At 34.3% G+C, this 25,494-nt stretch overlaps 2 protein-coding genes across 3 annotated transcripts in view; one reads left to right on the top strand and one right to left on the bottom strand.

Annotated features, from left to right (window-relative positions):
- LOC125657087 (uncharacterized) overlaps positions 1-2,740 on the bottom strand; it is a 43,988-nt gene extending 41,248 nt beyond the window's left edge. For both annotated transcript variants that reach the window (XR_008797106.1, XM_056144776.1), the window contains exon 1: positions 2,668-2,740. Coding sequence is in view for 1 of the 2 variants with exons in the window: in XM_056144776.1 (XP_056000751.1) it covers positions 2,668-2,730 (63 nt within the window). In the remaining variant the exon portion in view is untranslated. The remainder of the gene's footprint in view (positions 1-2,667) is intronic.
- Positions 1,926-25,494, top strand: part of LOC125657088 (ATP-binding cassette sub-family D member 2-like) — a 31,801-nt gene continuing 8,232 nt past the window's right edge. The window contains exons 1-10 of the mRNA XM_048887721.2: positions 1,926-2,067; positions 2,742-3,818; positions 3,928-4,114; positions 4,262-4,386; positions 8,629-8,782; positions 10,344-10,438; positions 12,539-12,684; positions 20,445-20,590; positions 22,932-23,016; positions 23,676-23,801. Coding sequence (XP_048743678.2) covers positions 2,901-3,818; positions 3,928-4,114; positions 4,262-4,386; positions 8,629-8,782; positions 10,344-10,438; positions 12,539-12,684; positions 20,445-20,590; positions 22,932-23,016; positions 23,676-23,801 — 1,982 coding nt within the window. The 5' untranslated portion in view covers positions 1,926-2,067; positions 2,742-2,900. The remainder of the gene's footprint in view (positions 2,068-2,741; positions 3,819-3,927; positions 4,115-4,261; positions 4,387-8,628; positions 8,783-10,343; positions 10,439-12,538; positions 12,685-20,444; positions 20,591-22,931; positions 23,017-23,675; positions 23,802-25,494) is intronic.

Here is a 25,494-nt window from a genome sequence, read left to right as displayed (position 1 = left end):
CATGGTTGAACGTTTCAATCGAATCCTTAAACAAATGCTTTTCATGTCCATGACAACTCTCAAGAGCTGGGATGACATTTGCTTCATGATGGCATACATGTATAGGGCTATAGAACATTACAGGTTGTTCACCAGTGTTGATTATGATTGGGGTGAACATTTTATTCCAGGTTAATTGCAGGATTATCCCCTGATAGGACCAATACGTAGAATGGTTAAATTAAATAATGGAATCCATATTTGAGATAGCATATTAGAGTCTAAGGAGTGCTACTAAAAGGCAGAGAGCAAAAAAGCATTTATACGAGGTATTCCAGTAGGGGAATGGGTGTGGCGTTGGTATCCCCCTGAAGCAAATAAGAAGTCGGGACTAGGTTGGATTGGGCCCTGTTTGGTAATTGAGATCATTTCACCACTTTGTTTAAGACTCAGATAAGTAAAACTTCTCCAATCTTAACTATTAACAAAGATCATTTAAAACGATATGGGGTGGGGAGGAGGATATCCCCCCGTAATCTAGCTAGAAAATGATGATGATGAATAAGGTTCTATTACATCAAGTTTTGAAGCTGATGTTGATTTGAACCCTTCTGTTTCCACTCCGAATGATTCTCCTGTAAAAACGAAGTCGGGGAGAGTTATCAAACCGCGAGATGTTCTTGATCTCCATGAGTGTACTTATATAAGTATAGATATCTATTTCACATTGTTATTATATCTTTATGTATGTATACGACAAGGCATGTTAAACATGCTTGTCTTAATTTATAATATATTTCACGTTTTGTATTGTAATTCGTATTTTCAGATGGACTTTTTGGATCTAAAAGTGGACCCACAGGAACGGAGTCAGTCCCATTCATCTGAGGATTTATTGACAAGGAAACTTATGGACGGATTGGAAGGGTTGTGAAGTTCCTTCCTGTCATCAAGAATTTCCAAAAATATATCAGCCATTGAAGCATTTTTCATAAACCTCTAATTTTAAAATATATACCGCTAGTAGGAGGAAGCTTACTCAGGTTCAAAAGGAGGAAAACGTGTACGGAACCACAGAGCCAAATAAACAGTTCAAGGATCCAGGAAATTATAGGTTCTTCTAAGGAACGTAAAGATGATCTAAAATGTTTAAAGATGGAAGCCCAAAAATCGAAGGTACGTGCAACCCCGTGATTTATTTGCGTCATCCCAGTTGGAGGAAGTGACAGAGATGAGAATTTTAGAAAATAAAATCATTAAAATTTAATTTTGTTTTCATTTCAAGCCTGTACCAGGCGGATTAACTTATTTTGGTTTTTCATTAAATATTACACAACGCGAAGTCGGTGATAAATTACGGGTTGAAAAGGTCAACCTTACTACAGTTGAAATATGATTCTGATTCCAACCAGATGTTTTGCGATTGGTGTCAAATGGAAGGTTACTTCTGGGTGCAATAATTTCCTATTAGAATCTGTGAAAACCCATGAAGACAACAACTCAAACTTCCGTCAGAGTTCGTTTGCTCACAAACCAAAGAGGAGGCCTCGACGGGGAGTTTGGACAACATCTAGTCTGGCAAAACACGACACTATAAAGTATTCCGTACAAAACGACAGAATATTGAAATGGAGTTTGAACATATGTGTTGTAAATGTACTAATATGGAAAGAAAAGAAACTTTCAACTTATTTAATTCATGGGAAAAGGCAAGAACATGTAAAAATTGGTAGGCGCTAGTAAATTGTAGGTTTACATGCCTTGAAAATAAAAATGGTGAATACTGCGGAAGCATTATAAAAATAAATTTACAAATGTTATAGCGTGTTACCTTTATGTGTGTATTCAACCAACTTACTATCCGTCAATTATTATAAATGTAAATAATTATTCCTCTTTTTTCTTGACTGACGGAAATTTGACATTTGACATCGTCTGCTGTCAATAATTTGAACTGTCACTGAGATGTTTAGCTGTACATAGTTATAGCCTCGGGGTAACAAGTACAGAGTAACATACAAGTCTTCTCATACCTTCGCAAATTTTGCTGTTGTTGATATTACTCAGTTTGAAAGAAAACCAGCGAAGGTAAATATGACTTCACAATATACTTTTAGTAGTTAGGGCTGTGGATATCTGCCAGGATAGCTCAGTGGTTAGAGCACCTGACCAGTAATGCAGGGGTTCCAGGTTCGATCCCCACTTTCTCCTTTCTTATTATATCAACTGCGTTACATTCCCCGCATTAAATGAATAGGCGGATCAAATGCCTAAAGTCGTGTTGCAAAATGTTAGGGCCCGGTCACACCGTAAACACATTAAGAAACAGTACTAGTACGAAAACAGAAAGGTCTTCCGTTGAAAATGGGAGATTTTAAACATGTTCCCAAACTTTGTTTGGCAACATAATTCCATACTATAAATTTATTACAGTGATGAAATCGTTTACATCACAGGAATCGGCCACTTCATCAGTAAATCAAATGATTAAATCTTACCAAAGACTTTTTAAAATATCCCCCATATGCATGCATTGCAGGGATAAAAGAACGCTCCCTCCCCCTCTACGATTTTTCCCCTTCTTTTTACTTGTCAAGAACATTTAGACTAGAAATTCCTTGTTTCGTGACGAGACCATTATCATGTAAAGAACATTTAAGAAATCAAGTGGTATTGTTCAATGTATACCTTTTTTATTTTCTTGTCTCCACTATGCTTTATACGACTACGAGCACCCCCCATCCAATTCATTATCTTTGCAGACGACGGATGTTGATAGCGGAAGGAACTCTTTAGTTTCAAAGGTCAGTTTAGTGATTGTGGGCCTAACTCACGTGACCCAGTATTTTGACAGGACTGAGGACAGACGAAAATCAATGAGAAAAATGAAATTGTATGTATTATTGTAGAAATAGTATAAAATGTCTAAAATGGTGTCACCAGCGTCCTTAACCAAACCAACACGTAAACAGATAGCAACCAGCGCAGCAGCATGTGTCGTGTTGGCATACGGCGCGAAGAAACTCTGGCCTCTGCTATGGAAGATAATAAAGACAAGGAAAACAAGAAAACTGGAAACAGTATTGAAGTTAGAGAGAGATACTTCTACAAAAAGGAAATCAGGTGCCTCTCATAATGTTGATCGCATATTTTACCACCAACTACGCTATTTATTAAAAATAATCATTCCTTCTGTGTGGTCGAGAGAATTCGGAATTTTGGTACTTCACACGGGAACCTTGTTTGCCAGAACTTTTCTATCAATTTATGTTGCAACATTGGATGGTCGTATTGTACAGACTATTGTAAAGCGAGATTTGAGAAGTTTTCTTCTTAGATTAGGACAGTGGCTGTTAATTGCTATACCCGCAACATTTATCAATAGTCTTATTCGATTCCTTGAAAGCAAACTCGGTCTGTTGCTGAGAACTCGTCTAGTCAATCATGCCTACAAACTGTACTTCTCCAATCAGACATACTACCGTGTCAGCAATCTGGACAGCAGACTAGCCAATGCTGACCAGTGTTTGACAGATGACATCAGTATGTTTACACAGTCGTTGGCCCACCTGTATTCACACTTAACAAAACCCATGCTGGATGTAGCCCTTATATCATTTACACTATATTCATTTGCCAGTAGTAGAGGTGCTAGTTCAAAATGGCCAACTATCATTGCCACCGTTGTAACATTTGTCACAGCACAAATCCTTAAGGCTGTTTCTCCAAAATTTGGAAACCTCGTAGCAGAAGAGGCAAATAGGAAAGGGTACCTGAGATATATTCACTCAAGAATAATAGCAAATGCAGAAGAAATAGCATTCTATGGAGGACACAAGGTATTTGTTTTGAGTAATGGTATTTTGGCAAATAAAGACTGTAATCATTAAAAGTAAAGCCATAATATTAAGATTGATTTCTATTAAATAAATGCATGTGTTTCTTTAGGTTGAGCAAAATTTGCTTGGGAAAGCCTACAGAGCTCTTGTTCAACAAACAGACTTGATTTTTACAAAGAAGTTATGGTACATTATGTTGGAACAGTTTCTGATGAAGTATGGCTGGAGTGCCAGTGGACTGATCATGGTGGCCATCCCTATCATGTCTGCACGGGGTGGTGGCATCAGAGCTGATGGTATGCAGATGAACATTTGTATTGGATCTTTAATTTTTTTTCTTATATGCCTGTATTGGTGTACATTTTAGCACAACAAATTATTGGCACTGTTCATGAATGACTAAGTGATGTGCTGTCATTTTCTATTACATTATCTATTATCAGGATCATCTGTGGATGATGATCCAGATGGAGGAGTGAGTGAAAGAACTAAAGCCTTTACCACAGCCAGAAATTTGTTGATAAACTCTGCTGATGCCATAGAACGTATGATGTCTTCATACAAAGAGGTAAAACAGTATTCACGATCAGATAAATTCTGCCATTCAAATGAAGTCTAATACTGTAGAGGTATTTATGAAGTCTGATACTGTAGAGGTACTTATGAAGTATATTACTGTAGAGGTACTTATGAAGTCTGATACTGTAGAGGTACTTATGAAGTCTAATACTGTAGAGGTACTTATGAAGTCTATTACTGTAGAGGTACTTATGAAGTCTGATACTGTAGAGGTACTTATGAAGTCTAAAACTGTAAAGGTACTTATGAAGTCTGATACTGTAGAGGTACTTATGAAGTCTGATACTGTAGAGGTACTTATGAAGTCTAATACTGTAGAGGTACTTATGAAGTCTGATACTGTAGAGGTACTTATGAAGTCTGATACTGTAGAGGTACTTATGAAGTCTAATACTGTAGAGGTACTTATGAAGTCTGATACTGTAGAGGTACTTATGAAGTCTGATACTGTAGAGGTACTTATGAAGTCTAATACTGTAGAGGTACTTATGAAGTCTGATACTGTAGAGGTACTTATGAAGTCTGATACTGTAGAGGTACTTATGAAGTCTAATACTGTAGAGGTACTTATGAAGTCTAATACTGTAGAGGTACTTATGAAGTCTGATACTGTAGAGGTACTTATTTTCAAGGGATCAAAATTCCACTTTTCATTTTTTTTCCATGGGTTGAAATTCTTTGGATTTGTACACAGCCATGAAACTAAACAATCTGCTTTTAGGTTGAGAAAAAAAACCACCTGGCATTCTCATTAGAGCTGGGACGATCCAGGGTTAGCTCAATGTGGTTTAGTTTCCATTTAGAACAGCATAAGTCAGGTTTTATTGATTCAGGTCATAGGTCATCTTATCTAATGACTGTGTAAAAATTAACATTCATAATGAGTTGCATACTTCATTGAATTTTACATAAGTTGGTTGTTTTGTTTTTTGGGTTGTTTTTATTTTTTATTTTTAAACAAATCTACATTCAATTTAAAATGTTTGATATTGTTTTCATTTATGTCAAAATGTAACAATTCTATCATTTGGGAGTCTTTGAAAACCTCTCCTTCATTGATACACTTATCTCTCATGATAACTGTCAAAACATTTTAAAATTAAAATCGGGGTCAATATCTACAATGTTGATTTCACTCCATTACTAACCAAAATGGTATATGCCATGTAAAGATCTTGTGGACCATATTCTGTTGGTATCTGAGTGGTGAAAATACAACATTCCAACACAGTAGTGATTTAAGTCTTTGTTGCATAGAAATCCACATGTTCTGCACATCACTTGGATGCCATATTTGTTGTTTTTGATCAGCCCTATATTCTCAGATGCTTGAATGAATTGAAAGAACTAAGCATTATCCATAGATTTTAACTGTTTTAATCTCTTTACTGATATTGTGTCTATTTACTGTTTGATTAATGTGCATTAGAATCCATACATTGTGTGTTGAAAACAACCTGAAAGTTAGATATGTTTATTTACTGATGATCAGTGAATCTTGTTATCGTACAATGTATTTCTTATGTCCAGTGCCAAAGAAATAATGACTACCCAAGTACCTTGGAATCATTTGAATTCATAGGGGCCAATTTTTGTGAATTGTGGAGATTTTACTGTTTTGTGGATATAGCCTCTGTACATCAAAAAATTGTATAAATTGTGTATTGTGTATTTCATTGTGGTTTTAAATCCATGGGATTAAGGGTACCCACGAAATCTATTAAAATTGAGCCACCACGAAATCTAATGATTCCACATCAAGTGACACGTTGATCAGTGTCTGACATGTATCAGTAAATTGCCATGACAAAGAAACACAGGTGGTAGGATTATGTATTCAGGCATAATGAACATTCTCATAACAGTACTTATGTATGAAATAAGTGAATTCAGGCAATTTTGCAGCAATTTTCGACATATGTATCATGATTGCTTTGCAGCATATTTTACCTTGTCATTACTTAGACAATAGAATTTATTGTGTCGGATCAATTATCAATTTGTATTTCAATGAAAAAGAAAAGAATTGAAAATACTCTGGTACAAAATTCCTTAAATTTCCTGTGAACATGGACTTGGCGTAAATTTGAACCATGCCGAAAAAAAATTTAATCACTGTCAGATAATTTTTTCTTTTCAAAATAAACATGTATAATTCTTACTTTAATTATTTACTATCAGATTCAGTTTATGGACAAAATTCAGTTCAGTTTATTTCTTTGTGCCATCTGGCACATCAGATATACAATTTTATACATAATAAAATATAAGGTGAACAACATACACATAATCAGAGCTATAGATCAGCATACACAAACATATAAGTATAAAAAGTAATATTTGTAATATAGGTGATTGCGTGAGAGTTGTATGAAAATAAAAATAGAAGAAAAAAAATTGTGTTAAATGAGAAAAAGAAATGGGGTGTAATTACAATTATGAATTATCCTTTCTTATTTTCTCTGCTAGGAATAAAAAATTTCCTAAGTTTCGCAATTCTTTAACATTTTGTACACTTAAGGAGGTATGCTACACCAGAGAAATTTGATGTAGATGAAAAGTGTAGGATATGTACAAAAATATTTTGAATTTGAAAATTTTCAAATTTACTTTATTTTGTCAAAAAATACAGTTTTAGTAGAAGGTAATCTGAAAAAAATTTAAAACCCCTGCTGGACTCGAACCTGCGACCTACAGTTCAGCAGTCGGTATTCTAACCTACTGAGCTACTCGGCTAGGTATTTAAATGGAAAAGGAAAAGTCAAATATTGCTGATATCGATTTTGTCATCCATGTTTTTAAAGGAAGTCAGCCATTATGACGATGTAGAGTACTACCTTAATAATTGAATTAATTTGAAAATGCTTGGACGTCTAAAATAATACTTTTTGATATATGAATTGCATATTTCTTGGTATTTTTGACATTTCAAAATAAAGTGAAACTCATCCTGTATGTCTTTTAAATCACACAATGTACATATTCTATTGTTCCTAAGTTCATTTTTGTATCGACCTGATTCTATATTAAGATTGTGAGAGGATAGTCTGAATCTAGTTATAGTTTTTCTATGTATTTCACTCATTGATTTAGATAAATAATACTGTAATCCAAAATTGCCTGCTATATATTGATAGTATTCCCCTCGTGATGACTTTCTAATTGCAGAAAACATTTCTTGCTTATGTAAATCAAAAAATCTTTACTCTAATATTTTTTGCGTAGGTTTATCAATAATGCTTTCATTAAAAATGTATCCAAGACCTAAGCGATTTAATTCAGTTCGTATGTCATTAACCCAAGGATCATTTAAATTTTCTCTGTCTTCTAAACACGATCGCAAAATACAATTATCTGAATTCTTTAATTTTATCCAATATTTAAGGATTCTTGATTTTCTAATGATATGCAGGGGAAATCTTCCTAATTCATAATACACTAAGCTATTGCACGTACTTTTCTTTACCGCTAAAACGTTTTTACAGAATAATGCATGTAATTTTTCAACATCTTTGGCTTTATGAAAACCCCAAACTTCACATCCGTAATTTAAAACACTGTTTACATATGTATCAAAAACAGAACACTTACTTTTAATGTTAAATTTGTATTTCCTTAGTTTACTGTTAATTGCAAAAAACGCTTTCCTCCCTTGATCTGCTACATGTTTTTGTCTAATGTTAAACTTTCCATTATAATTTAATAACATTCCTAGATAATTAAATTTATCAACCGTTTCAAGCTCCCTCCCATTGTAGAAAAATGTTTCATTACCTCTTATTTTACCTCCGTTTCTGAAGATCATTATTTTAGTTTTATCGACATTTAAAGTTAATTTCCATTCATTGTTATAAACGTGTAAAGTGTCAAGCATACGTTGTAGGGACTCAGGACTCTCAGCAAACAGAACCATATCATCAGCGTACATTAATAAAATGCATTTCACAATCATTCACATATAAACTGTACAATATAGGTGACAATACCTCACCCTGGAAAAGCCCGATCCTATTTTCAAAGTATTCCGATAGCAAACCATTGTGCTTTACACAGGATTTTACATTTTTATATAAAGACTGTATAATTTTCAACAGTTATCCATCAATACCTTGTCTTATCAGCATGCACCATAGTCTAGATCTATCTATTAACGATAATCTATGTGAAACAACAATATAGTCTTCCTCCACGTTTTTTTGATCTATCTGTTTCAAATTCTGCTAAATCCTAGATCACTGAGCTGGCAGGTTACACAGCCAGAGTGACAGAAATGTTTGAGGTGTTTGAAGATTGTAAATCAGGAAAGTATGAAAGAAGCATGGTGACCAAAACTATACCTGGGAAGACTAAACATGTAAAGATTGCAGGACCAATGGAAATAATGGGTATGTTATTTCAATTTTATTTAAACATGTAAAGATTGCAGGACCAATGGAAATAATAGGTATGTTATTTCAGTTTTACTTGAAAAATTATTTGTTGGTGGTTACATAAAGCTACAAAGCACGTAAATTTAATTGTGATGTAATTAAGGACGTATACCACCAGAAGTGATCATGGTGATATATGCCAATGTATTGAGTGTCTGTAATATCTGATACAGAGGGTGCATGAGACATGGATGTAGAAACATAAATGAGAGGTACTGCAGACTTGTGACATCTTGTGTTTCTGTTGGAAGTATCTCCTTGTGATGACAATAACATTACTAGGATGCTTAGAAAGCAACTTCTGCTGTTAATGAAAGCAATGTTGTGTGGTAATTCTCAGAGTGAAGAACAGGTGTAGGAATTTAGCTATGCCAGCCCTGTAAAGAAATTACACACAGTTGGGTTATGGAGTTTGAGATTTATTACCATATCTAGCAGAATATCTTGTGCAGGTGTACAATTTGGATCAGGGTGTATTTTGAATAGATTTTTTTTAAAGATCACATCTGATTTATTTTGGATAAAAAATGCAAAACTGGTCATGAGAGTTTGTATACAGATAAATCTGAAAAGAGTATATTGCTGTTGTCGACCTTGAGTTTGACCTTGAGTCTTCACAAAGGCTCTCTTCATGTTTACTCTGTTATTCTATTTATTGCCGATCACTTACTTTTGAATCGCCCAAATAGTACACTGACATTATGAGAGCTTTTGAAATTTTATACATGAAACATGGAAAACTGGAAAAAAAGCTAATTGATACGAGATAAAGCCACCCCTGTTTTATCACTCTCAAATTGTAAACCGAGTAGAAGATAATAAATTATGAAGATTACTCTGCTATAGAAAATGAAATCTGGATTATTCATTAACATTTTAGTCATGTTAAAATCATTGACATTCACAGTATTGCACTGATCCACACAAATAGATATTTATAGTGATTTGCACAAGAGATGGCCTTGCGGAGGATACAGCATTTCATTAGTTTCATGTTTTATTTCAAAGCTATTTCCAGCAAAGTCATTGTTGATGTCTGAATCAGAACTGCATATACATGTTTGATGGGATGGATTTGGCTTGACCACTGAACATGTACTATTGCTATACTCTGCATGAACATAGTAACAGAAGTTTGTTATCAGAAAATGCAATATTTATAATATTTAAATTGTAAACCATGCCTAGTTTCTTCACTTAACCGTATTAAACTTTTCACTCTGTGAAATACAAGTGATTCTTTGTGGCTCAATCTCCCCAAGTGAAATCAAGGTCCTAATTTTTTGCATTTCAAAAGGAAGTCAGCCATTATTGCGATGTAACAGTGCCATCCTTAAACAAAATAAAACTGAGTTACGTTGTGTAGAGATTCCATGAAGTATATGTGATTGATAAATCTTCCAGAAATATGCAAAATAAAGGAATTGTAACATGAGATATATAAGTTATAACATGATTCCCCCTCCATTACCCCATGCTAACCAGATTATTGTATACATTTCTGTGATGGCTGAAGGAGATGTGATGGACACTGATGCCACAATAGACATAGAGGAGCTACCCATTATCACACCTAATGGAGATGTCATTGTTTCTACTCTTTCACTGAAGGTATGGAACTCATTTTGTATTAAAGAACTCCAATTTCTTACAACTAAATCAAAATAAGTCTGTACGCTAGTATCCGTGTACAGGGCATATTGTACAATCATTACACTCAATGTACAATAGTATACATTACACAGTAGCAAATATTGTTCTCTGCATAAATGTAGCAATGTATTTTGTTATATTTTCATATAAAATACTCCAATCTGATTGGTCGAGAAGCATTTGAAAAAACATGATGTTACCCTCTGAGAATAGAAAGCATACGCTCCAGGGTAATAGTATCTAGCATCTAACAATACTTGATAACAGGTGATATTATAAAAATTATCACATGCCTCAAATTTATGCCCTTACTGTTCGCTGTAGATTGTTAGACAACGTCGTTTGAGGATTTGTAATAAATGCGAATACCTGCATTGATGTACAAAACATTGCATAATAGTGCAATTGATCAAATGTCAACAAACATTGGTTTTTCTGCTTTGTTGTTTAAAACAAAATATTGCATGTAGTTGAAGGTAACATTGAAAATTCCCCCCCCCCCCCCCCCCCCCGAGAAACCATTGTCAACCTCGGCTACAGCTCAGTTGACAAATGGTTTTCTCTGGGTGAAAATTTTCAATGTTACCCTCAACTACATGCAATATTTATATAACAGTGCCCTCAACTACATGCAATATTTATATAACAGTGCCCTCAACTACATGCAATATTTATATAACAGTTCCCTCAACTACATGCAATATTTATATAACAGTTCCCTCAACTACATGCAATATTTATATAACAGTGCCCTCAACTACATGCAATATCTATATAACAGTGCCCTCAACTACATGCAATATCTATATAACAGTGCCCTCAACTACATGCAATATCTATATAACAGTGCCCTCAACTACATGCAATATTTATATAACAGTTCCCTCAACTACATGCAATATTTATATAACAGTGCCCTCAACTACATGCAATATTTATATAACAGTTCCCTCAACTACATGCAATATCTATATAACAGTGCCCTCAGCTACATGCAATATCTATATAACAGTGCCCTCAACTACATGCAATATTTATATAACAGTGCCCTCAACTACATGCAATATTTATATAACAGTGCCCTCAACTACATGCAATATTTATATAACAGTTCCCTCAACTACATGCAATATCTATATAACAGTGCCCTCAACTACATGCAATATCTATATAACAGTGCCCTCAACTACATGCAATATTTATATAACAGTTCCCTCAACTACATGCAATATTTATATAACAGTTCCCTCAACTACATGCAATATCTATATAACAGTGCCCTCAACTACATGCAATATCTATATAACAGTGCCCTCAACTACATGCAATATCTATATAACAGTGCCCTCAACTACATGCAATATCTATATAACAGTGCCCTCAACTACATGCAATATTTATATAACAGTTCCCTCAACTACATGCAATATTTATATAACAGTGCCCTCAACTACATGCAATATTTATATAACAGTGCCCTCAACTACATGCAATATTTATATAACAGTGCCCTCAACTACATGCAATATTTATATAACAGTGCCCTCAACTACATGCAATATTTATATAACAGTTCCCTCAACTATATGCAATATTTATATAACAGTGCCCTCAACTACATGCAATATTTATATAACAGTACCCTCAACTACATGCAATATTTATATAATAGTGCCCTCAACTACATGCAATATTTATATAACAGTGCAGGGAGGGATGTAGGTGAGGGAATGGTCACCCTTTTATTCATGTTGAGATTATATAATACAGAGTCACAGACTATCAGCTCAATAATCGATCATTACTGTGGGTATTTGTAAAAACTTTTGAAATTTTATTCTGATATTGTTGAAGAAGTTGATTTCTCCTTTAATTAAATTTAGCATTTTTATCACATGTACCATAAGATGTACACATAGATGTTTCCCTGCTCCACTTACATGTATTAGTCTTGAAACTCATTTATAATGAACACATCAGAAATAAATGTCATTACAGTAACAGTGTTATAGATATATATTGTTGATGTACACTCAGCTGCTTTTTATATCACGACAGATTGAACCAAGCATGCATCTACTGATTACTGGTCCAAATGGCTGTGGCAAGTCCTCTCTGTTCCGAATTCTCAGTGGACTGTGGCCAGCATACAGAGGAAAACTTTACAAACCTCCACTCAGCAAAATGTTCTACATTCCACAGAGGTAAAAAAAACTTACAACATACTGATACAGTGGCACAGCCACATATAAAACTTACAACATACTAATACAGTGACACAACCACAGATAAAACTTTACAACACACTGTACAGTGACACAACCACAGATAAAACTTACAACATACTGATACAGTGACACAACCACAGATAAAACTTACAACATACTGTACAGTGACACAACCACAGGTAAAACTTTACAACATACTGTACAGTGACACAGCCACAGATAAAACTTACAACATACTGTACAGTGACACAGCCACAGATAAAACTTACAACATACTGTACAGTGACACAGTCACAGATAAAACTTACAACATACTGTACAGTGACACAGCCACAGATAAAACTTACAACATACTGTACAGTGACACAGTCACAGATAAAACTTACAACATACTGTACAGTGACACAGCCACAGATAAAACTTACAACATACTGTACAGTGACACAGTCACAGATAAAACTTACAACATACTGTACAGTGACACAACCACAGATAAAACTTACAGCATATTGAACAGTAACTCAGCCAGTTTTTGATCTGTCGAAGTGTTTGTCTGTCTGTTTGTCAGCAAAACCTTCAGCCTAGGCCATAACTTATGAATAGTTGGTGATAGGGCTTTCATATTTTACATGTGTATTCTTTTTTATAAAACCTTTTTTTATTTAGCAAAATTTTGAGCTCATGACCTTGAACCTTTAACCTAGGTCATAACTCTTGAATAGTTGGTGACGGAGCTTTCATTTTTCATATCTGTATTCTTTTTTACAAGACCTTTTTTTAGGTAGCAAAATTTGGACCTCATGACTGAGGCCTTGGGAGTTTGACCAACTATTGAACAACTCTAACCTTGGCCATACCTTTGGATGGTTAGTGCTAGGGCTTTCACATGTCACCTGTGTATTCCTTGTGACAAGACCTTTGGATGGTTAGTGCTAGGGCTTTCACATGTCACCTGTGTATTCCTTGTGACAAGACCTTTGGATGGTTAGTGCTAGGGCTTTCACATGTCACCTGTGTATTCCTTGTGAAAGGCTTTCACATGTCACCTGTGTATTCCTTGTGACAAGACCTTTCTTTTCATACAAATTTTTTTGACCTTGTGACTTTGACCTTGGAGTGTGGCCATACAGGGCATCAGTGTTTCACAAACACATCTTGTTTCATCATACTTCTAGTTTTGTCACAGTTGAGATTTTTATGAGCATGCCAAATATAGTTTTCCAGACTTTTTTCCACTATGCTGTAATTTTTCAACCAGAAATTTAATATGAGGTTACCTAATCAGTACTGGTCGGCACGGGTTCGAATCCCGCTCACGTCAGTAAGTGTGAAAGCTTCCCAGTGTACTTGCAGAAGAGAGGTGGTCTCTTCCCAGGTACATGTACATTGTATCTGGGTTTTCTCTTCCACCAATAAAAGCTGGATGCTACCAGATAACTGAAAAATTGTTGAGTGTGGCGGAAAACAGCAAACAAACAAAAATCAGTATACAGATCAAATTTCACTTGTGTTATGGTTGATGCTTGACATCCCCAGGTATTGCAGACTCAAATTTAATCGAATCATCACCCTTGTGGGTAACTTGGGGTCACAATTATTAGGGATAAAAGTTTTTACATAATATTGTATAGGGAAACATCTTTAACCCCTTCCCCACAATCACGCACTTTAACGCATATACCTTTGCCCCACAATCACGCACTTTAATGCACTTTCAATGCACATTTGTTTTTACTGCGTTTTATCGTTGATACAGCTAGAAGTGGGTTTTTTTTAATATCTTGGGTTGTAAGACAAAATAGTGATAAAATGAGCCATTTGCCAGATTTATTTGATAGTTCCAACAGTGGCAAAGAGATAGATATGGGGATACACTACTGTGACGCAGTTCCATTGTTTACTGACGGGAAAATCTAACGCGGTATTGTAGATGTTTGGTTTTATTATTTTATTTAACTATTTCAATTTATTATATATCTACAGGGTTATGAAGATGATCATTTTATTTTAAAGTAGCATCAGAAAGGGTAAAAATCCAACACAAATTACACCATGAATTTCGTGGTATGCATAAGTTATGTATATCAAACAAAGTATAAAAAATGGGGAACCTATTTTTTAAAAGAAATATATATATGTATTCTCCTGCGAGGTTGACACAACAACATTCTTATTTTAAACGAGAGAGGAAATGTGTGTACATTTTCAATTTGGTCATTTGTAGTGTTGATAAAGAGACCCTAGTCAAAACCGTGCCTTTCAAAAGTCGGCTGCACTGATTACTCAACCTTAAAAAATCATACTACATAAAAATTTACCGAAACAAATGAAGTCAGTAATGGACACGAAATCTAACATTTTATAAGATTTTAAATGAAGTATATATGTAAGGGGCGAGATTTAAAGATCGATGTCAGATAAAAATCTAAATTCAAATAGTTAGGGGGAGGGGGGGGGATGAAAACTTACGTAAGTTTCTGTCATCCGACATCGATTACATATTAGTGGAAAGATAAAAAAAGAACAGAAAACAAGTGTCTGGTAAAAACTACATGATAATATCACATTTTAATGAACATTTTAAAATAGTTTTAATGTACACTTTCTTTTGTGAATAAACAGTGGAAAAGGTATACAGAGTGTTATTTATACTAGTTTGTCCTTACTTGTTAATTGATTAGTTTCAACAGTCATCATATTTGATTTAGGGGGGGGGGGGTCTTGGTAAAAATTATGTGAATTTAGTTTTTTGTCAGACATTGAACTTTTGATCTCGCCCCTAAATCTTTCTTTTTGTTTATCGTTAATTTTCGCAAGTGAATTCATTGATTTATCGCAGGCTTGGATCTAAGCAATTTTTATTTAATTTTTAAGATTTTTTTACTTTGCAATAAATGAAAGATGAATGACAGAATAAGTAGCAATTCTTAATATAGGGGGGGGGGGTGCACCTTCAATTTGGCCATGTTTCAGGTAGAATTTGCAGATAAACCATGCCGCTTCGAACTGACAATTCCTCGTAAAACCCGTGCATTTCAAAACTCTGATTGAACACGCGTGAAGACAGGAAGTATTACGTAACCATTAAACCACACTGCTTATAAAACACAAGCAGAATCTGCTATAAAAAAACACGAGAAGATTCAAACGAAAGTAAGACTGGTCGAGTTTTTGTTAAGATCTATGCAATTATTTTTTTTTTTTTTTTTAAATTGAAGATTCAATAAAAAGAAATATATGTTTAAGGAAAAGAACACCAGCCCATCAATGTTAATCCCAATAAAATGTATTTGCCAATCTGGCCACATGTAGTGTATTGATTGTTAATAAAGCTCGTGTAAGTATTAACTTTACTACCTACATGTATTTAACATAACTAAACACCTAAGTACATAGCATACAGCCAGCTGTGTACTCTGGAGGACGTGCACATTTATCATTCAGACTAATACACAAATGTGAGTGAAAATACACAATACCGTTTATACTAGTACAATTGCATTTAATAGTACATTACTTATAACCCCCTTTGTGAACACCGGAGTCGGCCAGGGAAAACCTAGAAATAAAACGATAATAATCGTGAAAAACTCTAGGAAACCTGTATCTGATGCTATTGCTCCATGATGCAGGGAGAGTGTGACAGACCTCACACTTTATAAATATATAAAATGCTACAAAGTAGATAAAAACTGAAAATAGCAAAATTTGTCCTATGTGCATGAACGCCGGCTAGAAAGTGACCAGTCTAACAAACCCGCTTACTCCCCGTGACAGTATACTACCCCCTATATTGGTCAGTATTATAATGGACCAAAACAACTTTATCAAAACACGCTACTATAACGTGAATACATAATTTTCCCACTTTTACTAGCGAACCATGGGATAATATAATTATCAAGACTCGGGTTCACTGGTAGACGGGAAATATTGCGCAATCATACATAGATACACTGTAACAAGGCAAATGCGCAAATGTATATTCTACAATTTAATTAAAATACAATTACATATACCAGTAAAATGTGCATCTTCCAGCGCATAAAATGATTTGCAAAACACATGGTGTCAAAATAAACACGAGAAGATTCATCGAGAATTTGAATTGTCTTTCTCATAAGTCACTCAATTATGATGATTCATTTATCAAACATCTAAAGACTGGGTTTTGGTTCAGATTTATGTAATCATTACTTTTAACCCATTCTAAGAGTGGGTACACTAGCTAGCTGATATGTATGTTAAATGTAGAGAGACAATATACTTAAATTGCTTATAATATTGAGTGGTTCATTGGATCAGTTGTTAAGTACAATGTGTACATGTAAGTATTTATCAAATGATTATTATACCATAAATTTTATATTTTCTTTTATCACATTATGATTGCTTGACATGGGCAGTTTCATCCGATTTTTATAATAGAAGGAAAATGAGTGTAGTTTTAAAATGAATCAATCAATTTTTCGAGACATTAACATGTTTGACATACACACACACTATCTAATTAATCACAGTCGGGCGGAGGTTGAGACAGTTTTAGTAGATGAACACTCCTCCCCTTCCACAAATTAGGACTTGAAGTTCGGACAACCTCCCCTATTTTTATTTCCTTGTCAATAATTTTAGACAAGACATCTTCGCCCCCCCCCCCCCCCCCCACCCACCCCCCCTCAATTTTTATGTTGTTGAAAAGATGATGCTACGTGCCCATGGGATGAAGATGTTCCCTATCGATTTTGGGGTCAAAAGGTCAAAGGTCAAGCACACTGGACATCGAAGTAGCAATATGGTTTCCGGGCTCTAAAGCGTTATCCTTTCCACCTACAGTCACCATATCATATATATGGACTACCCATGGGATGAAGATGTTCCCTATCGATTTTGGGGTCAAAAGGTCAAAGGTCACGTGCACTGGACATCGAAGTAGCAATATGGTTCGGTTTGTCATGCCATTTGTTTTTTACACTCAGGAAAAAGGTAGTTTATACCTATTACCAACACCCTTTGGGAGATTGGGGTAAGCGGGGGGTATTCTTAGTGAGCATTGCTCACAGTACCTCTTGTATTTTTAATGTTTAACATCAAAAATGAAAAGTATTTTTTTCGAAAATCGTGAACCAGTCCCTTTAAAGCTCAAGTGAGCTTTTCTTATCACTTTTTGTCCATCTGTCCATCCATCCGTAAACTTTAAACATTTTCGACTTCTTCTCCAGAACCACAGGGCTTACTTCAGCCAGACTTGCCTCAAGTATGCTTATGTAAAGAAGATTCAGGTTTGTTCAAATGAAGTGCCACCCATTATTAAGTAGAGATGATTCAGAATTAGTAGAAATTATGTGGCATCACTTAAAAATCTTCTTATCCAAAACCACTGTTACAATTTCAGTCAAACTTGGCTCAAATCATCCTTGGGTGAAGGGATTCAAGTTTTTCAAATAAAGGGGAGATAATCAAGAAAAAGCAAAGTTGGGGTTGCATCATTTAAAAATCTTCTGAAGAAACACAGGGCCAGAAAAGTTTATATTGACATGAAACCTTCCTTATATAGTGTATATTCAAGTTTCAAATCATGCCCCCAGGTGATTGGGGAGGGGGGGGTGTAGGTTGGGGCCACAATAGGGGATCAGTCGTACAAAAGGATATTTATTTATATATATATATATATGTGTGTGTGTATATATATGTTTATATATATATATATATATTTATATATATAAAAAATATATATATGGCATGAAAATAGCAATGAGGCCTTTTTTTTTTATTGAGTTGGTTTACGGATCCGCCGCACTGATTTTTTGGAATGTTGGAAAAAAAATAAAATGGTTTTTCACTCCTTTTCCTTTTTATATTTCCGATGCTGTAATTTTTCCTTTTCACAAAAAAAAAAAAGAAAGAAAGAAAAGAAAATAGATTCTGCTGGGCTGGATATTTGGACAGATGCCTCCTTGAAATCTTGGGACAGTCCATAATATTCATGTGTCATGTGTGGAATATCAGTCAACTTCAGCCGATGCTAACAATTATTCTGCACCTTAGTAACAATGCTTTTTGCTTCCAATAAGTTATCTGTTTATGAAACTAACTTCTAATTAGCATTAGTTATGCATTGCATACCATTTAGATATGTAAATCCCAAAATAAAAACAAACACTTGTTTTCAGATGGCATCCATGACATACGTTGGGCTGCACTAATCACCTAAACAAGTATAACTCTACCTGACCTTACCATGCATACATTTTGCCGAGGATACACTTTTAAATTCTTATTAATGAATTTTAAAGAAATATTCTTCATAATTAATATGTGTAATTCTTCATATATTGAAGGAGGTTTAAAACATATTTAACATTATTGAATTCATTCATTGTATAAAATTTGTTGACTACCAATAATAAATTGATCTGACCTATATAAAATTCAGAATTTTTTAATAAATGTTTATAGGGTTCATGAATTTTATTAATAATTTGACTTCATAAATAAGACTTTGAAACTTAAAAGTAAATTTTTAGAGAAAATATATGCTTGGTAAGGTCAGTCAGGATTTTAGTACTTCAGGTGATTAGTGCGTCCCTATATACGTCATGGATGTCATCTTTTGAATGGAAAAACGATGTGGTTCTTTTATTTTGGGATTTACATAACTAAACGGTAAACAATGGACATTTGATAATGATAGAAAGTTAATAAACAAATAACATTTTTGAAGGAAACAGCATTGTTTCCAAGGTGCACAATAGTCGCTATATACCACCGTCTTAAGTTGACAGTGAAGAGAATATTAAAAGTTGATAATAAAACATTTACCTCAAATCAAGTTCATTTTTATTACTTAACATTTTGTCATTTGAACTTTTTTTTTTTTACCTCCTCCGAACGGATTTGAAAATTTTGAAATCCGTAAACCAATTAAAAAAAAATTGGCCTGAACTCTTAAATGAACATAACTGCCCTAAGTGAAAAAATATTCGATATAGAGCACAGAAAATTTCACTTTATTTGGATATACCCACTTCCGCCCCTACGGTGGAATAGGTTGGGGTCACAATATCAGGTCAAAATTTTTCATGAGAATAAAGATGGATAAAATCACAACAACATGGTGACTCAAGTGAGTGATGTGGCCCATGGGCCTCTTGTTATTTAAAACACATGAGATCTAGACCTCTGTGTGGCAATAGAAATGCATTTAATTGCTCTTCAGAATACTTGATACTGAGGCAGGGATTTTTTTAAGGTCTGTAGGGGGCTGAAATAAGGCCCCATTCCCAATGTTATTTTTCCCAATTTTCGTTTTGAAATTCCCAAACAATGGAAACAAATCAAAGCAGGGTAGCCTTATTGTTCATATATCTTCTTCAGTCCCACAGATTACAATTATTGCTTCAAAATTGTTAAGTAAACCTAATTTTTTGGCCTCTGCTAATTTGAATGAGGTAAGCGTTGACCGAAGTGAAAGTCAGAAGGAATCCGATTATACCTTAATGAACTATGGTTTTTTTCGTACTTCTTTGTATAGAACATTTTTCCCAATTTCAAGCAAATGTTGCTATCTTTCCCAATTGGAAAGGCCCAGGCCCTTAAAATCAAGACTTTAAACAAAACCCTGTGAGGATACAAATGAAACATATAGTTTGACACAATGATAAACTGTTGGCATAAGATTATTCATGCAGAATATTGTGCAAATTGGGACATGTATTGCTATACAATACTTTTTTCAGACCTTATATGTCACTGGGAACATTCAGAGACCAGGTTATCTATCCGGACACTTTTGAGGATATGAAGGGAAAGGAATACACAGATACAGACTTGGAGAACATTCTTAAGATAGTCAACTTACAGCAGATAGTGGAGCGAGAAGGAGGTAATGATCAAATCAGAACATTTTAGCATTTAAAAGATTTTTATAGTCAACAATGGTAGTTTTCAAATGCTCTGGCTCAGAATTAAGTTACGAGCTTAAGATTCCTAAGATAAAAGATCATAACGTACCATGGGCATTATCTTGACAATTCTACTCACCAACTGCTTTTAAAAATTGTATATTGCCAACTTTAGATAAATAAACTACAGACCTGTGTCCCTCATTTGTGTCTTATTGAATATACTTGAGCATATTGTCAGCCGCCTCATAATGACTCAGAGATTTATCACGTTCTCACCGATCTCAAACATGGAATTCTAAATTGAAATTCGTGTGATACTCAATTAACAAATATCTCAAAACTTTGACCGAAACCTTCAAACCGACATCATAATATTAGATTTTTCAAAAGCTTTCGATACAGTCCTGCACGATAAATTACTTCATAAACTGTATCCAAGGACCACTACAAAACTGGATCAAATCATTCCTCTGCTCATGCCATATGTTGTAGAGAACCACCAGGCCATTCTCTACCAAATTTTACACAGAGTATCCTTGGATGAAGGGGAATCAAGTGTGTACAAATGTTAATCAGAGATGATCAAGAAAAAGCAAAAAATAGTGTGGGGTCATTTGAAAATCTTCTTATCAAAAACAACTAGGCCAGAAAATATGAAACACTTATGTGGAGGCTTCCTGACATGATGAAGATTCAATTTATCAACATTATGCCCCCCCCCCCCCCTCCCAGGGTAGGCTAATAGGGGAGTAAAGTTTTACATGGGGATATACAATGTATAGGGAAAAATCTTTTAAAATCTTCTCAAGAACAGCAGGGCCATGATTAGACATATCAATATGCAAGCATCTTCAGGTAATGTAGATTATCATTTTCAAATCATGACCACTGGGGTGGGGTGGGGGATGGGGGCAAAAAAGGGGGAACAAAGATTTATATGGGCATAAAAAGTGGGGGCTTGGGGGGCTTTTAAAACCCTTTTCTCAAGAGCAACAAGGCCATGATTATTCATATCAATATACAACATTGCCATGAAGTTTAGATTCAAATTTGGCCCCCAGGGATAGGGTAGGGCCACAATAGGGGTCCAAAATGTTAAATAGGAGTATATAGTAAAATCTTCTCACGAAGAACACCTAGGCTATGATATTAGTCATGTTGATAGGCAAGCATCCCCATCAGATCAAATTATTGTTTATTTAAATCATGGTCCTAAGTAGAGTTACAATATGGGATCAAAGTTTTGTATGGGAATATATAGGAAAAAATCTTTTGATGAAGAACAGCAGGGCCATAATTGGTCACATTAACATAATGGCATCGGTATTTACATGTAGTTAATAATGTTTATTATTTTTGGAGTTATTTCTATTTAGTTTTATGGATATGTGCAGTCTACACATTAACTGGTGTCACTGAATTCCCAATTTTCAATGTTGAGTCCACTCTGACTCTTCCCTGCACATGTCTCGATATAAAAGCGGGAGTAACAGTCAGATGAATCTCGGATTAGATATTGATTAGTGTACAAACGACAATCGATTATGAAAAATAGAATCGATAGTCGGAATCGAAGAGCCAAAAACAATCGATTGTTGGCAACAATCGTTTCATCACTAATACAGGTGACTCTCGATGGCTTGAACTTTGATCTCTCAAAGTGAAATCATGGTCCCGATTTTTGTCTCTATATAACTACATGTATGCAAATATACTTTTGTTCTCTCGAACATTCAATGTTTTGAATTTCTCAATCTTTCGAAGTGAAATCTGGGTCCAGTAAAACATGTTTCTTTGTTTTTCATTCTCGATCTCTCAAAGTGGTGATAGCGTATACATACCATCACTCCAGTGAATAATTATTTGCGCTTGGACCTTACTTGGATAACGATAAATACCTGGGGCTATGTATATTGAACTATGGAACTTATTCAAACAAAATGGCACCACGTTGTAGATTTGGACATTTGGGGAACATCTGTAATGGTCTCCATTACAATTAGCATTAATTATTTTTGTAAGGTAGTATATGTATGTCCAAAACTTGAAAATTGTAAACAGGCATATTTTTACTACAGCTTGATATTTGCTATTTTCACTGTAGCTTGAAATGAAAATAACTATGAATATAATAATGTTGCCATGTTTTATAATCAAGAGTGAATTTCATCATTGCATGAAAATAGGTATAGTCACATTAAAGCAGTATACATTACATGTTGACAATGTGACTAAACTCCATAATTAGTTCAAAATGATATGAAATGGCAAGAAAATGACGTTGTAATAGATGCTGTAACCAAAGTGAATTTCACACAGGCTGGGACTCCCGAGGTGATTGGAAAGACGTCCTATCAGGAGGGGAGAAGCAACGAATGGGAATGGCCCGCATCTTCTATCACAGGTACAGCCACAGAAATCTTGTTCATTACAGTTAAGGTGGATTGATCCTCATGTGACTTATCAATATTAATTATGGTTGAAAATGGAAATCTGTATTAATTTCCACTCAAATATAGTTAAATTTAATTAATAAACAAAGAAAAAGTGTATGTTGCCATCTTTTTTAAAGATGTCAGGCATGCAAAAACAAGAATATGTCAACATCAGAAAATCACACATTTTCATTAAACAGAATAATAAAACTAGATAAAGACTTGTTGAAATGACAAATTTAAATGTCAAAAGTTTTTTTAAAAACCTGCTAATTTATAAATATGTATAGATTAATTGTGGATATTAGGGATTGCATAATAGACATGTAGTAGATGAAATTCCAGCGTAGGAGATATTTCCTTGACAATATTTTTTTTTATCATAAATAATTGATTATCTATGGAAAATATAAACTTTTTCAGTCTCAATAGTTTACCAAATTTTTCATTTTATCCAGTGAATAAAATTCCTCTGAAAGATATATTCTATCATGCACAAAGTTTTAAGTCAATAAAAAATTTGCAAAAACGTATGACATCACATGAGGATCGATCTACCATAATCATATGTATTTCTGAGGGACAAAACGTTACTGGGGAAGTCTTGTGATCTGCTTGCATTTTGTAGACCCCAGTTTGCCTTGTTGGATGAGTGCACCAGTGCTGTGTCTATTGATGTGGAAAGTAAGATTTATCAAGCAGTGAAGGATGCTGGGATATGTCTTCTGACCATCACCCATCGCCCATCTCTATGGTCAGTAATGGCGTACATTTTTGCAGTAGCTTCCCATACACTAAAAGCTGGGGGTGTATGTCTTGTAACTTTTTGTAGTATGCTGAGTTTTAACTCATTGTATTTTATCTATGATTATAAAACAAGCTTTAGTTTCTTTATTTTATGGAGAACATAAAGAATACGCAATTTCCGAGTTGCCCAATAGTTATTTCCCATTGTGGAACTCTTGTGCATGGTGAGGTGCAAAATATGTTTTCGTATTCATGCAGTGGGTACAAATGCTTATTCCTGCGTTCATATATTGCGTAAAGGATAATTACCAGACGTTATCAACCACCTGAACTGCAGGGACACACAAATATAGTAAGTTAATGAGTATTTGATATTAAAATAGCTCAACAAAAATCGATAATCAACATCTTTCTTTGATAAAAGTATATCACTTGTGTAGAAGAGGAAATAAATGATAATTTCATATTCAATTTAATGGCCTAATTCCAACAAATTATTATTGATATGGTCAGTTTAACGGCTGATATAAACAAAATTTACGCTTTCAGAACTTTTGTCCTTATTTACATAGTCAGTCTATACTATATGTATACATTTTGTACCCACCCAAGCATTCAACAGAATACTGAACATACCTCCATCACAAAAGAGCTGATATCTCGGAAATTGCTTATTGCGTGTGTTGTATTTCACTAGTAACTCAACAACTGACATTCAAATTTTTACTGACCATTAGAAATTTAAAGACCCAACTTTAAGGTAACACCCCCAAATTGGTAGCCATCCGTCAATCAAACTTTTAACAAAAGATCTCAGGTGGAGTGACATCTGCACAAACTGTGGTCTAGAGCTACCCAAGAGAGATGTTTTGATAACAATAACAGACATTCTTTAGATCTTGAGGAAGCCCTGTATTCTAGAGTTTTGATAGCATTGACCTGTCCACATCTACTATTTTCTCTTGATTCAATTGTTTTTAAAAAAGACCCCTGAACAACGCAGTTTTAATATAATTGTAATTTCCCCCTTCTATATACATGTATTATAAATTACACAATCAGAAATCAAACAATAATTTGCCCATTAATTTCTTAAACTTGTAACTTAATGAAATAATTTATATTTTCAATTTATGATAGTTCTATATTTATAAAAGAAATTATTCATTGAGCCAATGACTGAGAGTAAAAGAGAGAAAGAGGGGGGGGGGGGGTGTAGACTCTGTCATCTAGCCATAGGGATACAACCATTATACAAACACTATGACCACATAAACACTGCAGACAGCCCTGAGACCCTTCCTGTGTACATCAAAAGGATACACAGCACCTTGATCTCTTGGCCAGGTAAATAACAATGACTATAGATGAGCTCCACCCACATCCAGTGATCCGTGAAGAAATCCTACAGTATTTTATTTGGGTCTTTAAGTATTATAAACATTAAAAATGGAAAAATAAAATTTGAAAAAATTTAAAATAATTATTGATACTTGCATAATAGATAAAATATATACTGTATTTAAAAAAATTAAATGAGTCCCTGTGTCTAAAATAGTTTTATGATCCTAATCATTATGGAGTTGTTTGTTTTGATATCAGCACTAGGTTATGATTCTAAGTTCTGCATTATGTGTACATTTATCAATTAATTAAAAAAAAAACCTTAATAACAACCTACATAATTGATAATAAATATT

The sequence above is a fragment of the Ostrea edulis genome, chromosome 7, assembly GCF_947568905.1.
Source record: "Ostrea edulis chromosome 7, xbOstEdul1.1, whole genome shotgun sequence".
NCBI classification, from domain to species: Eukaryota; Metazoa; Mollusca; class Bivalvia; order Ostreida; family Ostreidae; genus Ostrea; species Ostrea edulis.
The sequence above is the reverse complement of the archived record's forward strand: the minus strand, read 5'-3'. Positions and strand labels throughout refer to the sequence as shown.